Source organism: Madurella fahalii, assembly GCF_045866475.1.
Source record: "Madurella fahalii IFM 68171 DNA, scaffold_3, whole genome shotgun sequence".
Classification (NCBI taxonomy): domain Eukaryota; kingdom Fungi; phylum Ascomycota; class Sordariomycetes; order Sordariales; genus Madurella; species Madurella fahalii.
In genome coordinates, this window is record NW_027263973.1 from 58,388 (window position 1) to 74,012 (window position 15,625).

A 15,625-nucleotide genomic window follows, 5' to 3' on the forward strand; every position below is an offset into this window, starting at 1 on the left:
GGGTTTTGTTGTTTTTTATCTTTCTCCGTTCCCCCTCTCTATTCCCCCTTTTCTCTTTTCCTTTCTTTTTTCTTTTTTCTTTTTTCTTTCTTCTTTCTTCTTTTTTCTTTTTTCTTTTCTTTTTCTTTTTCTTTTCCTAGGGTATGGCAGCGTGATGCGAATACACCTGGCCGCTGGCGCAAACGCACACGCCACCGATGGTCAACGCGAAGCCCGGCACGCAGCGCCAAAAGTCGAGAGAGAAACAGGCATCAAACCCAGAATCCCCCCACCACAAACGGTTTACAACGCGCCCTCAAACTTCGCCGCGACAAGCTCCCCGACACTCGTGATTGCCGCACCCCCCATAATCTCAAAGACCGCTACCGTCGCACCGAAGTCTCTTCGGATCCAGTTCCTCAACTCAACAGCCATGAGCGAGTCAGTCCCATAATCCGACAAACTGCGCCTAGGATCTACTTCCTCGGCCGCTACCCCCATGGCTTGCGCTAGCTTGACTCTCAACGCCTGGACCACAATAGCTGCACGGTCGCTTGCTGTGGCTGCCTGCCTAAATTGCGCTGCGGCCTCCTGCTGCCCTTCCTTTGGAGCCGCAGCATCAGAAGAAGAACGCCACAGATGCGGACTATCGAAACCGGAAAATGCGGGCCTGCTAAGGGTCTGGATGGGTGTCTCATTCGCGGCATGATAATGCTCCTGCGTTACTAAACCCACAAGCAGCTGGCTCTTGTCAACGAGGGGCGGCCCCGACGATGCTGCGGGATTGCAGTAGTGATCAAGGAGAGCAAACAAGTCCTCGTCTTCAATCTTGGCCATGTTGCCCGCGTTCTGTCTGTTGCGGCGGTACCTTTCTGTCTCGGCGATGATACCTATGGTGCGCATCCATCCCAGGTCGAGGGCCACTGACCCCTTATAGCCACATGCGGTGCGAGAGCGGGCCAGAGCATCTTGAAAGGTGCATCCCGCGGCGTAGTTTGCTTGTCCCGCGGCGCCGTAGACGCCGCAAAGGGATGAAAGCAGGATGAAGAAATCCATGTCTTTCGGTAGAAATCGGTGAAGGTTCCAGCTGGAGTGGACTTTGGTCTCCACCGTCAATGACCACTGGTCGTGGGTCATGTTTTCGAAAATGGAATCCTATAGCACAGTGAGTGTCGGACATATGAATGGCTAAAATGATGAACGCACCTGCAGGACCATGGCGGCATTAATACACCCCTTGATCGGGGGCATGGTTGCGGCACAGCGCTGTAGCGCCGCTGACAGCTCGTCGGCCGAGGCGACGTCACAACGGGGCATATCGATGCGGACACCTCGCGATTCAAGCTCCCGGACTGTCTCCTGAGCGGCTTTCGAGGACGGCCCAGACCTCGAAGCGACGATGAGATTCTTCGCCCCGCGACCCGCCATCCAGGCAAGTATGGCGCGGCCGATGCCGCCGAATCCGCCGACCACAATGTATGACGCGTTGGCGTCGAACTGCAAAGTGCTGCGCTGGGTCAGGAATTTCGGAACAATGTCCTCAGGGGATCTGGTCAGGACAATTCGGCCCGTATTCCTCCCACCCTGCATGTAACGGAAGGCTTTCTCCGAGTCCGAGATAGGATAGATGTGCAGAGGCGTAGGCCCAGTGACTTTGTTTTGGGTCACAAGCTCCAAGACCTTCATCAAAAGCTGGCGTGTCAGCCGGTCTTGCGTTTGGGAAATGTAGTGCAGATCCACTGCGGCAAAGAGGGAGTTCTTTGCAAAGCTGGCCATAGGCAACGAGGCATTGGCGCCAATATCGGCCTTCCCAATCTCGACAAACCGCCCGAACTGCGCAATGCAATCCCAGCTTGCCCGTAAACCCTCCCCGGCCAACGAGTTGAGCACGACGTCGACGCCGTAGCCGCCCGTGACGCGCATGATGCCCTTGGCGAACGAGGTATTGCGGCTGTAAAAGATGTGGTCCTCCGGAATACCATATTTGTCCATGATCAGCCGTTTCTTGTCGTCAAAGCCAACCGTCGTAAAAACTTCTGCCCCGAGCATCCGCGCGATGCCGATGGCCATCTGTCCAGTGCTCCCAGCACCGGAGTGAATCAGGACCTTGTCGCCGGCCTGGAGGCGAGCCACATTTATGAGCGAGTGGTAGGCCGTCATTCCCGGGTTGATGGCTGCCACAGCGTCTTCGAAGGATAGGCTATCCGGCATTCTCACGACACGGGCGGCTGCGGCCCTGGGATGGCTGCGCAGACACCCTGGGGCGACCATGACGACCCGCTCTCCCGGCCTTACGTAGTGGGAATGTGCAGGGTCCAGGCCACTCCCAACGCGCGTCACGACACCGGCACATTCAATCCCCAATCCCTCCATTCCGAGCCGCCCAAGAGCGACGAAGACGTCACGGAAGCTAATGGGCCAGGCGACCGCCTCGATTTCCACCTCTTCGGGACCCAGCTCTTTGTAACATTGGGTATCTTCGATGAAGCGCATCGTGTCAAGCATACCGGGTGTGCCGACCTGGAGGGCTAATGGCGGCCCAGGTGCCCAGGACTCGTCTCTGAGCCGCGGCACCACGCGGGCAAGACGTTCCTTCTCCAGCTCGGTTTCCTTCACCACTCGCCCAATCGTCAGATTCCCGTCGCGCACGATGAATTCGAGCTCCGGGGATGCAAACGTATCCAGGCTGCTAAAACACGACTTGATGACTTCCCGCACAAGCTGGACTTCGGATGCCTCGCCAACCGACTCGATGACCAAGCTGACAAAATGCTTGCTCGGCTCCTCAGACATGATGGAGCGCAACAAACCCGTCGCGATAGAGGCATAAGCTTCGGCTGTCGTATCAGCATCTTCGGCTCGTGCCGGCGATGAACTGACCCAGAGCAGGTGCTGAACGCCCTGAGCTAGCTTCTGGAGTGATCGGAAGTCTGACTTGGACAAAGCAGCTAGACACGGTTGGTCGAGTTCCAAGATGGAGATGACGACAGCTTTAGTCGGAGGGATCCAGTCTTCTCGCCCGATCATATCAAGAGTAGTCATGCTTGCAACCGGGTGTTGCTCGGTGATACTGAGCGCCAAGGCGCGCTGAGTCGGTGACTCGAGGTTAGTGAGAAACACGACCTCGGGCTGTTGCTCCCGTGCTGTCGCGGCATGTCCGATCTGGGGAGGAGGAGACACAATCGCCATGGATACTATCACGCTGCAGATGTGGCAATCATCACTTTGGTAGTCCCTCAGAACCAGGTCGGCGCCTGAGAACCCTGTCTGACGGAGCTGTTCATCCCAGCGCCCATCATCGAGGAGTGGGGTGTATCTACGCGACTCCTCGGTACCGAGCCACCAGCCCTCCAGAGAGCCAAAGGTGACATTCGCAGTCGCGCTGTCAGTCCGGACGACTTCTTGGAATGCAAGGCGACCTCCAGGCTGGAGAAGCGCACGGATTCTGCTTAGCGTTGCGGTCAGGTTGGTAGTGGCGTGGAGCACGAGACCGGCAACCACCAAGTCGTAAGCCCCCAGTTCATAGCCTTGTTCGACCGGGTCTCGCTCAAGGTCCAGAGTCCTGAGAAGTAGCCTCCCTTGCGAGACCAGATCCGGGTACTGGCCGTTCACCGCTCCGAAGAAGGCCGGTGAGATGTCCGTACAAGTGTAGCTGGCAAACCGCGACTGGCCTGTCTCCCTCTCAAAGTTCTGAAGCTCGGCGAGGATGCAACGCGTCATACTCCCGGTCCCAGCGCCGACTTCGAGTATGCGGAGGCTGGGTTTCTCGTGCGTCGCAAGATCAAGCAGAGTTTTAAGTCGGCCATCGCGGAACTGCTGCATCGCGAGGTAATTGTACAGCGATTCAGCCCCCACCTCGTCGTTCTTAAACATAATATCCAAAGGGTCCGTCTCCCCACGGAGAATGGACGGCAGGGCACGTCCAATAGCAGGGTAGACTGCAAAATCGGGGTTGTCTGTCTCGCATTCACGGAGTAGGAACTCCAGTTCCTCGTCGCTGACGTTCTGTTTCTCGCCTGGCAGGGCCGCACCGTAATGATATCTTAGGGCTGCGGCATACCTGCGGATGTATGCAGGAGCGCGGTCGAGGTCTGCCTCCGCCAGATCACGCAGGGCTTTCCGTGCGGCAAGACGCATCGTATTCTCTGCTTTTGGATGGCACTTGACCATGTGGCTCTCGTCAACAGGTAGGGCCGAAGCGTCAAGTAGCCGCCGTAGGCTCTCAACACTCAGCGAGCTTAATCGTGGTTTCCACGCAATGCTGTACAGCAATGGCATGCTCAACTGCCCACCACCGGCCCCTCCATCATGGGGTCGTGAAACCTCGGCCATGGTCAGGTTCTCGGCGGTGCAGAGAGGTGTGCCATCGTTGTCGAGCGCATAAAATGAGCTTTGGAGATTGGCCCCGTTCCTCCTCGGATGCAGAACTGATGCCACGCGCAGGGCCGGAGTCTGCTGGCTCCAGACCTTCGCCGAGATCCATGCGCTCCCGAGTCGCTGGGGAACCAGTGTCGGGATGTGGTCGTCCAGCCCCTTGGATACCTGCGCGATGACAAGATGGACCGCTGCGTCGAGCACGGCGGGGTGCACGGGGCTGTCACCAACTCTCTTCTCGCCCCTCAAATCGATATGTGCCACCGATGTGCTCGCACGATCCCAGGAAATGCTGTGCAAGCGCCGGAACGACTCGCCATAGCGGATGCCGTGCTCCTCGCAGAAGTCATAGAATGCCCGCGTGTCAAGTTCTGTCCCGCACTTGCCCATTGCCCGTTCTACAAGCCGGTAGACCCGTTGCGCCTCAATTCGATTCTCACGGCCACCGTCGACCTCGCACGCGGTTTCGGCTTCTTCATACTGGACTTGGACCTGTGCACGGAAGCACTCTGTCCAGCGGTCGTCGCGGTGAGCGAATATGGTAATCTCATGCCAGCTGGTTTCTTTCTCGGTAGCAAACTCTACGCGCTGTAGATGGAGGACCGTCTCTGTGGCGTTTTGTGCGGTCTTGCCGACGGGAACGGGGGCCAGGAACTGTGCGTCCCGGATGAGAAAGCCCGAGATGACACGGGCGCTATTGTTACCACTGGTGCTTTCCGTCGCCATCTGCCTCGCAGCCTCGATGGCTGAGACCACCATGCCAGTGCCCGGGCAAATCCTGATGTTGGTGACAACATGGTGCGCAAGCCAGGGCATCTTCTCCACGCTTAGCCAGTTTCTCCATCTTGGCCGCATAGCGTTCCAGTCATGGGCACGCCTTCCCAGCATATACCCCGGTGAACTCCTCCGTAGTCTGTAATCCTTGCTCAGTCGCGACTCACTCCAGTAGCGTTTGCTGTGGTCGAACGGATAAGGTGGGCAGTCTACCAAGAACGGTAGATGGCCTTGGGTTTGCTGATTCGCAGCTAAGACCGAGACGGGGTGTCCGCGGCAGAAAAGCGTCCCCAAAAGAGCCAGGGTAGTTTGCAGGGGCGATTTTTTGCGTTCCAACACCGCATGATACAGCAGTGATTTGGGAACGGAATCTCTCACCGGCCTACGCAATGCCGCGTGCGGCCCGATCTCGACCAGGTCAGTTATAGCACCCGAGCCCAAGGGGAGCATCACCTCCGACTTGCCGCTCGCGAGGAGCTGCACAGCATCGGCGAACCGTACTGGCGAGATCAAGTTATCAACCCAATACTGAGGCGTAGCCAAGAGCTTGGGAGCCGCTACGTGACCGGTCACGGAGCTGATCATGGGAATGGCGCGACCACGGTCCCTTCCATGGCCTGCCTCCAGAGGACCCATGAGTGCAAGATAGTCGGCTGCGACTGCACGCATCGCCGGCGAGTGGTACGCCACGCCCGTCTTGAGTTTTTGGGCGAAGATTCCCTGTTCATCAAACCGCTTCCTCAGCTCGTCAATGGCTTCAAGAGGGCCTGATAGGGTAACAGTGGTTGGACTGTTGATGCATGCGACATAAACCGTGTCTTGCAGACACATTCGTTCCAAGTAGGCACGCGCTTCAGTCTCCGAGACGTTGACCGCCATCATAGCTCCCGGAGTGGAGGTCTCAGCACGCAACCGAGCCGCAACCAGTCCGCGGAAGTATGCTGCTTTGCAAGCCGATTCATGGGACAGAGCTCCGACGGCGTACGCAGCTGCGATTTCTCCACTTGAATGGCCAACAACGGCCGCTGGTACAACTCCAACGGTGCGCAGAAGTTCAACCAAGGCGATCTGGATGACAGTACACAGCGGCTGACTGAATTCGGGTCGGTGGATACTCCCATCCTCGCAGTGTAATTGATCTAGTATGGACCAGCCGCATCCCAAACTTGCTAGGATGCCGTCTGACCTCGAGATGCTCTCCTTGAATACCGGGTAGTGCAGCAGCTCAAGGCCCATGCCGGCATACTGTGCCCCTTGGCCTGTGAAGACAAAAGCGATGCTAACTTCGTCAGTCGGTATCCGGATCGGTTCGGCTTGTACTAGAGGCGAACATGAAGCTGGAGGATCGCGCGCATCTACCACGGCAAATGCCCGCCACGGCATGACAGAACGCCGTGCGGCTAGAGTGTAGGCTAGCTGCCCGAGTTTGGAACTGTATCCGGCAATGTGGCTGTGATAGTAATCCCCGTAGGCCTCTACCATGCGTCGTGCGGCACCAGCGTCTGCGGCGCTCCAGACGAGTAGCCTTGGCGCTGCTGCTGATGTGCCGCCATCGTCACCGTCGTTGTCCGCGGTAGAGTGTGTGGCTCCATTCACGGCGACAGTAGCTGAGGGTCCGTGGCCACTGTCCGTACCGAAAAGAGGACTAGCATTGACATGATGATAGCCTCTCAAACCGCGGCTCTGCAAGTAATGCAGAGCATCGTCAAGAATAACATGCGAGTTGGTCCCTCCGTACCCAAAAGAGTTGACAGAGACTCGCCGGAGGCCAGACGATGGCCATGGGATGGGTCGAGTGGGGACCTGATGACCGTTGGGCCGGGTTAAATTTGAACAGGATTGAAATGTTGGAGGAGTATATAAACTCAGAATGGCTCCGTACCTGAACATTGTAGAAGTCGGCATCGATATCCGGGTTCATGTTTTCGAAAAGTGCATTGGGCGGGATGACGCCCATTTCGAGGGCCAGGATGCATTTTATGATGCCGGCACAGCCACTGGCCCCCTCAAGGTGGCCAATGTTGGCTTTGACGGATCCGCTGCAGTCGGGGAAATGAAGCCCAGCTCAGCTTAATGTCGTCGGATGCAATCTGTCGGGTCGAAGACTCACACGTAAAGGGGTTCTTCAGGTGAGCGGTGGGTTCTGAACACGCTCCCAATAGCCGTCATCTCTATGGGGTCTCCGACAGCCGTTCCAGTTCCTATTGCCGTTGTATCAGAGCAGTTCCTTGTCCACCTCGCAGGCGTACACGTATTACTCACCATGGGCCTCAAAATACCTCGTATCATCAAACTCCAAACCGGCTTGGGCGTAGACATGACGAATCAATGCCTCTTGTGAGTCTGAGCTGGGCTGTGTAAGCGTTGGCGTCCTGCCATCCTGATTCGAGCCAACCCCTCGTATCACGGCTCGAACAATGTCCCCGTCTTGTAGCGCGAGATTCAAGGGCTTGACAATGAGCGCCACAACACCTTCACCACGGGCATAGCCGTTTGCCCTTGCATCGAAGCTGTAGCACTTGCTGTCGGGAGAGAGGAATCTCCCTTGGGCAAGAAATAGAGATGGCTCTGGACTTAGAAGAAGGTTTGAGCCAATCACCAAGGCCTTTTAAAGAAATAGAAATCAGCACATATCACTACATCCAAGTAGAAACGAGTTCGAACTGAACATACCGCCGTTGCATCGCCGCCGTGTATCGACTGGCACGCCATATCTAGCGCCGTCATGGAGCTGGAGCATGCCGTGTCGACGTGGGCGCTTGGGCCTCGTAGGTCGAAGTACCAACTGATGCGGTTTGGCAGGATAGCAGGTTGTATCCCTGTGACGCCCTGTGCTGGCGCTGTGTCGACATCCTTGGACATGAAGCGGTTATAGTCGTCCGACATGGTGGCACCGAAGACAGCCGTACGGCTACCGCGAAGTCTGTGAACCGGTATGCCAGCGTTCTCGAATGCATGATAGGCAACTTCGAGAGCTAACCGCTGCTGGGGGTCCATTGCTGCAGCCTCCTTTGCTGTAACCGAGAAGAATGGCGCATCGAACAAGCCAGGGTCCTCCTTGAGGAAGTGAGCACCACGGGCGTAGAGCTAGCCATACGTACCACAATCAGTTGAATTCTCTATGCGCCCATACAATCAGTGCCCGAAAATAAACATACCCCTTCATCTTGAAATGAGTCGCGAGGGATTCTTGTCTCGGGCCACCCTGTCGACACATTTCGTCCCTCCTGTAGCATCTCCCAAAAGCTGGACTCGTCGACAGCGTCCTGTGGCATCCGGAAGGACATGCCAATGATAGCTATAGGCCACATGGTAGCGATAATGGTGGCGATGATAGTGGTTGTGATGACGGTGCTGATTGTTAACTTTGGTTGCGCATTTCGACCGACAAAACCTGGAATGCGAACGAGAAGCCAAGGCGCCTAAGGTACTAATGAACCGTCATGGCATATGGTCCGTGTGTCCATGGTTCCGTGGTTCCGTGGTTCGCTGGTTGTATCGAAAAAACTGAAATACTGATCATCTTTCCCCTTGTGGAACGCCGTAACGCCAAGGGAAGGGGAAGAGATTTCTCCCTAACCCTCCCGAAGAGGAAGGACGGTAGTAGGAAGTAGGAGCCGAAGCATGAGGGGGCCGTTATGAGATTTGATTGGATCTGGGATGAAATGCGCCACACGGCAGTACAATCACTATCACACCACCAAGGAAGAGCAGTGAATGGTATAGATGAAACATGGCGCCGCATCCCGTAGGGCTGTCCCGCAGGCTACCTATATTCGGCGCGGTGGCGTAGCAACGGACGTGGGGCTCCACAGTAGTGTCAACCCATGTAGGTACCGGGTAAATTACAAGGAGGCATTGCTCGGTAAATCACCAGGCAGATCCGAATCGAAGACTTCGCAACGGCGCCATGTTACGCAAGGAATATGTAGTGGCCACCACGGCACATTGCTGGACACAGTGATATGTGCCGGAGTACAGCCCCAGACGAGTCTGACAATACCCACAGCCCCCCAAGTCTCCCTTTCTGCCTGGCTTGTCCTTGGACAGCACTGCCCGACGATGGCGTTGCGGGTTGACATGGATAGCCGACACACCGGCACCGAGGCTTTAGGACCAGGAGAGAAGCATCTTTGCCATCCAGGCAGCACTGTCGAGAACAATAATGTCGAGCCCAAGACCAGCATTTTGGCAGCTTCGGTTACACCGGTACCTGTCACTGGTGACGGTGACGGCTCAGAGCTCTGGCAAAATGGCCAAGACCGAACCTATCTTTCTGGGGTTCGCTTCTTCATGGTTGCAGCCCTGATCGGCATCCTGATATTTCTGGTTTCGGCTGAAACCAATATTACCGTCACAGCTTTGGTAGCCATCACCAACGACCTTGGTGGCTTCAACAAAACAAGTTGGATTTTATCTAGCTATCAGCTGGGTTTCGTAGGTATGTGTGCTCCATGCGTGGACTTTGCGGCCTGTTACTGAGCTCGTGCTAGCCATCATTGTCATCTCCGCGAAACTGAGCGACATTGTGGGCCGTAAACCTGTTACTGCCAGCCTCATCCTGATCTTCACCATTTTTTCTGGCGGATGTGCCGCCGCGCAGACCATCGAGCAGCTGTACGTACGGTGCAAATGCCGATACCTCCGTCCCCAACCACAAGACAAGATCATCTCACCAGATTTCTTTCTTTCTAGTATCGTCCTGCGCGGATTACAAGGGTTGGGCGGGGGTGGCTGCTTCACCATGAGCGCCATCCTCATCATCGACTTCGCGCCGCCCGAAAAGTACGGAAAGTATGTCGCCCACGCTGGCATTGCCATTGCTCTGGGTACGGTACTGGGACCAATAATCGGAGCTGCCATCAGCGAGGGGACAACGTGGCGGTGGATATTCTTGTTCAAGTATGTCTCCCCGAGCCCGCTCTTAAGGATGCTGGGACTGAATGCCGTAACACGCTTCCAGTGTGCCTGTTGGGGCCTTGACACTCGGCCTCGTGCTGTTCGGCATGCCGAAAGGCTTCCCCCATGCGCGACAAGGGCCAATACAAGCCAATAGAACGACGCTCCAGTCGCTCTTCACCAAGCTGGATGTTCCGGGCTCGTTGTTATTGCTCTCTGCGGTGCTCTCCTTCACGGCGTGCTTTCAGGAAGCTGGTTCACGTTTCCCATGGGCATCGCCATACGTGATCATCCTACTAGTTGCGTCAACGGTGCTCTGGGTGGCGCTTCTACTGTGGGAACGCCGCGTCACCAACGCCATCAAACCACGGGAGCCGGTACTGCCTTGGCGATTTTTCACCAACCGCGTCATGATAGGGATCTTGGTGGTAATCTTGCTGGTGGGCGGACCGATGAGTGTAACGACCTTTCAGTTACCTCAGCGGTTTCAGCTCGTCAACGGGCTTTCAAGCCTGGACTCTGGACTCCGGCTCCTTCCGTTCGGGGCTATGTTTCCTGTGGGCTCAATGGCCGGTTCGACACTGAGCAGCAAGCTGAGGGTTCCGGCCATCTATCTGGCACTTGTCGGCTCAGTCTTCCAGGTCGTCAGTTACGCCCTGCTCAGTGCCTTGAGCGCGTCCCTACAAGTGGAGACAAAGGTATATGGATATCTGATCCTAGCAGGCTTCGGCTGTGGCCTGACATACACAATGGTGTATATCGTCGTTCCTTTCACGGTCGAGAAGCGTGACCAAGCTGTTGGTATGGCCATCGCCAACCAGTTCCGGACCATGGGTAGCGCCATGTTTCTAGCGATTGCAACGTCTGTTTTCAACGGATATCTGGGTATCACGGGGGAAAACGCGCCCGCTTTCGTTGCCGTGAGCGGGCAACAGGAGGAAGCCCGTCGAACTCTGTCAGAAGGGTACAATCGCCAAATGTTAGTCCTTTGTGCCATCTCGGCTGCCCAGATACCGCCGACGCTGCTCTTATGGAAGGGAAAACAAATTGTTCCTGCTTGACATCATGTATACTAGACTGTCCTGCCTCGGCTCTCGTACCACTACTAATTAGGTAGCACCGATGGATCAGAATCACTGATCAATCATTTTTGACTTTTGGCTCTTTCAATGGTCCTTCGAATGACTCTTACTGATTCGCGCAGCCAGGCATCAGATCTCGCACCGGGAATGTCATGGCCTAGGTCATGGAGCAACTCCTCTCTCATGCTCTCATCACACAGCCGCAGCAGGACCTCACCCATTCCCGGAAGCACGTCACCGGCTTTGGACCAGATGTGCGCCGTGGGTACACGCAGTAAAACACCGTCCACGTCAGGATCCAGAAACCTTCCCTTGCGCCCCTCCACCTCGTCCAGATTCAAATCCAGGGGGGTGACACCGCAGAAAAAGATGGCGCACCTAATGCCAAGACCTTCCTCGCGAGTATGCCTCAGTGCGTCAACAATCATTACGGTTGCCCCGATGCTAGCACCTTCAGAAAAGCACAACATGCCGTCAAATGGACCATTGGACCTGATGAAAGCGTGCATGTCGTGATATGCGTCGCGAAACCTGGCCTCGCTGGCCTCGCTGGCCTCGCTGGCCTCGCCACCCCTTCCCCATGGCCAGAAGCCAAGACGTTCTTCTCCGGTGACATCGTCAAGGCCGGGGCCTGTTGTAGCATCAATGATGCATTAGTCCAAGCCTGGTTCGTGACGTTGGAAACGACCCCCGAACCTGTTACCTGTCGGCCGGAAACATTTCCGTTTATAAACACGTATTCGTGCCCTTGACCGAGGGCCTCGCGAATCCGCGCTTATACAAGTGTCAAAAGCCGTTTCGGATCGGAAAAAAAATACGGTATGAGGCAAGACTAACCAGTTTGACTTTTGAAGACCTGCGAGCGGGCGTCAGTTGTGTGCTGCTCCAATGCTTTAGGATGTGAACAGGGAGCATAATGTACAGTACCTCGGCATCCGTCCCTCTCCCATGCAAACAGAGAAATCGCATGTTGAGCCTACTCAAACCAACGCTGCCGCTATCTCAACTGATGTTCATGTCCTGGAGGAGCGAATTCCCCGGCAGATAATACCAACAGGGGGGATGTCTGGGGCGGGTATGTTACGGTATTGGTGACGTATGCACTCAACAATCGGCCCCCAACTGCTTGGTTTGAGGTGGGTATGAAATTTATCCCGCATGTTACGATGCGCTCGTGGCGGCGAATCATCGCCATGAGCCACACGCTCTCAACGCCTCATGTAACAGGATTCTATTATACAAAATCTCTGTCGGGTGAGCCTGCTGCTCCGCCTTGCGCGCGTTGCAAAAGAGTGCCCTGCGACGTGCGTTGCAACAGCGTAGCTCCTGTACCGCCAGGCCCATGCCGCTGTTTGATCCCATTATGATGGCTCCAGATTACGGGCCAAAGAAGGTATCGGGCACAATGGACACACCCGCCACCCACCCCGACGATCAGAGCATCGCTAAGCGCTCTGTTCGTTGCCAAGGCTAGGAAAACAAGCACCAACTACCGCGACCAGTCGCTTGGCTGCACGCAGTTCCATCCATGCCACAAAATACTGCAGCATTAATGCGTATGTCGTGCCATTTAAGCACGTCTGCGGCGCGGTAGGTCAAACTGGCAGGTAGGTAGAGCTGTAATCACGGTACGTATACGATTTTGGTCAAGGCGAGTTTCCCCGCGCCGCACCTGCGACTTCCCGTCCTGCCTGCCAAACCCCCTGGCGTCCGTCGCCTTTAGAAGTCTCCGTTCATTCAACCTGGTGGGTTGCGCGTATTCTTCTTGAACTCCGCTCGGCGACTCGCTCGCTGCCTAAAGTACCTTGCCGGGTAGACTTACCCCTTCCCAAGCTGCGCAATCGTCACTCGCCCAAGGCGCCCACACAGTCACCATGGCTAGCATCATCCAGAATTTCCCCAACCTGCCGCCTGCCGTGCAAGAGCAGATTTTCAATGGCCCGGCCCGCGCACCGCCGCCCGGCGTTGTGCCCAACTTTGACAACCCGCCGAATCGCACCTCAGAGGCCATCGCCGTCATCGTGCTGTGTTTGTTTTTGTCGACAACGGCGGTACTGGGGCGAATCTACTCGAAAGTCTTCATCCTGAAGAAAGTGAGACTTGAGGATTGTGAGTGCTTTAGCCTGCAGTGCCTGTGTCTGCCATTGCTGATGGTGGTTGTCGTAGACTTGGGATTGCTCGCATTTGCAACTTACATCGTACTTGCTTGGGTGTATCTCGACTTCCTCCGCATTTGCGGGTCCTTTGTCCACCAGTACAATGTCCGCTTCAGAGATATTGTCGAAATAGCAAAGGTGATTATATTCCTATCCAGCCCCGTGGTGTGCGTGCCGCTGACCGCCACAGCTCCTCTCGTTTGGCCTCACCATATCCTACGCAGGGGCGCTGCTCTTTGCAAAGACGGCCATCCTGCTGGAATGGATTCACATCTTCGCGCCCGACAGGACGCGCCCCTTTTTTTACTGGAGCAGCTATATTATGATTATGGCCAACCTACTGCTCTATACGGGAAGCATCATCGCTTCGGCGATAACCTGCATTCCGCACGAGAGCATCTATTACCCCTGGGTTGCCGGTAGATGCATCGACCGCAAGGCCTTGGGAGTCGTCACAGCCTTTTTCAACGTGGTCTTGGATCTACTGATCCTGATTCTGCCACAGCCCATCATCTGGTCGATGAAAATGCACAGAGAACGCCGCCTAGGTATCTCAGCCATCTTCGGAATGGGCCTGCTCGCCACAGCTTGTGCCGCGGGCCGCGTTGCCGCCACGTTTGCGCTCGAGTATGCTCCTGGAGACTCGACTTACACTATCTCGCCAGTGCTCTTGTGGTCCTTCCCGGAGGTGACGTGCGTGCTGCTCGTCTTCTGCATGCCCGCGTTGCCCAAAACATTTTCCGAGCATGGCCTACCCTACAAGATGGCGCGATCAGTAGGTTCATGGACAAAGGTGATCAGGAGCCGTACGACAGGAGGCGGGGATTCTGATTCCAATCAGTTCCACCCGGCAGGCACCTGGCCGATACTACCAACTACGGTCCGAAGCCGGACGGGGACCGGTGATGACAAGAATGAGAGAAGCATAAATATGGACGAGCTGGAGGTTGTTCGTGACAAGGACGCCGCACATCTACCCGAGATGACGGATTATGGTCATCACTTGAGTCCGACGCCGCCAGTGTCCGGAGAATCGCCATTCGGGTGGACACAGTCTGACTCGGCTATGGGCAGAACTGAAGGCCGTCAAGGGAGGTAAGGAACAGGCGGCCATGTCTTGGACGTATTGTCCCTGACAGTCGCATGCTTTGTTTCTTGATGATTCATAGGTAGTGGGTTTTATAATTGATAGTAGGCATATTGTCTCGCCAGCAAGACCTGCAAATTCAGCGTTGAGGTTGTAAAATCTTTCCAGTAAACTTCCAGATATCTCTTGCCGATATCGACCACGCACCACATTAGGTTTCATCTCTCAACGACGCCTCAGGTGCCTGGGACAAAACCTTTTGTGTCCATCGAATATTCGAGACCGCCGGGTATCTGAGTTACCTAATCAGTGAGCGGTAGGGACGGAATACGAGGCCCCTCGGCGGGCGCGGTGACCCCAGCGGAGTTTAGAGATTATTTGGCTACCTATTCTACACTACTACCACGCCTCGAGTACCAAAGCAGGAAACCGGTGTCGGTGCCAGGGCAGAAACGTGATATCTCTTGCCGAAATTAATCACGCGAAACACCCGTGATTAGCGAGCGGTGGGGCACAAGGTCCAGTCATTCGGCGGGCTTGTGGCCCCCTTCTTCCACTGCTCCACCACCACGCCTCGTGTGAACCGGGAACGTGTGTTGGTGCCAGGGTAGAAAAGGGCCGGTTGTCAGAAGTCTCGCAGGCCGGGCAACGCAACAATTGGTCAGCAAGCGCGTTCCAGAGGGAAGCCTCAATGCAATGCAACGGAAAAGGAGCATCGCTGTATGGAAATGGATTTACAGGATAAAATCGCACTGTTGCTGTGCCTTGCAAACACTGCGACAGTAATCGGAGCCTGAGTCACAGTCAATCTCTCACCCCCAATTTTCAGCCGATCTACCCAGACACCCTCTGCGAACTAGTCTGCGTAAGGTGTGCGCAATACGCGACGAGATGCTGATAGATATATGAAAGGAGATATTTTTATAAAAAAAATCCGCCAAAGATACCCCAAGATTTGCTGAAATTTGAACAAAATCATTCAGTTGGAAGAAAGAGCTACTTTACAATACCAGAATCTCGACGCATATCACGCGTGTCATCAAACTAACTGAGCATTTAAATTCTACATATTCGATTGTACATCTTCACATGGTCTTCCGTACTCACGCCGTAGCGGTGAGCAAGATACCTACCTAAATAGGAGGGTTAGGGAGGGTGCAAAAGTGGGACTGTTGTGCTGTTTGCGAGGCACAGTGTCTGCCTTGCCGACGAACGGTGCTACACAATACTGTACATGTACGGCCGGCCGGAAATAATTGCTTGCTGCAGGACAA

At 55.4% G+C, this 15,625-nt stretch overlaps 3 protein-coding genes across 3 annotated transcripts; 2 read left to right on the forward strand and 1 right to left on the reverse strand.

The window, feature by feature from the left end:
* Positions 1 to 282: 282 nt before the first annotated feature.
* On the reverse strand, positions 283 to 8,438 carry MFIFM68171_05529 (uncharacterized protein; the record flags this gene model as incomplete). Its single annotated transcript, XM_071060949.1, has 7 exons — positions 283 to 1,134; positions 1,186 to 6,930; positions 7,010 to 7,166; positions 7,238 to 7,328; positions 7,390 to 7,732; positions 7,801 to 8,214; positions 8,286 to 8,438. 7 exons carry the CDS (start codon positions 8,436 to 8,438, stop codon positions 283 to 285), a joined length of 7,755 nt encoding a protein of 2,584 aa, XP_070917050.1.
* A 751-nt stretch (positions 8,439 to 9,189) lies between these two features.
* MFIFM68171_05530 (uncharacterized protein) lies at positions 9,190 to 11,087 on the forward strand (the record flags this gene model as incomplete). The annotated part of the gene is made up of 4 exons (XM_071060950.1): positions 9,190 to 9,568; positions 9,621 to 9,744; positions 9,823 to 10,029; positions 10,091 to 11,087. 4 exons carry the CDS (start codon positions 9,190 to 9,192, stop codon positions 11,085 to 11,087), a joined length of 1,707 nt encoding a protein of 568 aa, XP_070917051.1.
* A 1,895-nt stretch (positions 11,088 to 12,982) lies between these two features.
* MFIFM68171_05531 (uncharacterized protein) lies at positions 12,983 to 14,363 on the forward strand (the record flags this gene model as incomplete). Its single annotated transcript, XM_071060951.1, has 3 exons — positions 12,983 to 13,217; positions 13,275 to 13,402; positions 13,455 to 14,363. The coding sequence occupies 3 exons, from the start codon at positions 12,983 to 12,985 to the stop codon at positions 14,361 to 14,363; spliced, it is 1,272 nt and encodes a 423-aa protein (XP_070917052.1).
* Positions 14,364 to 15,625: the final 1,262 nt, after the last annotated feature.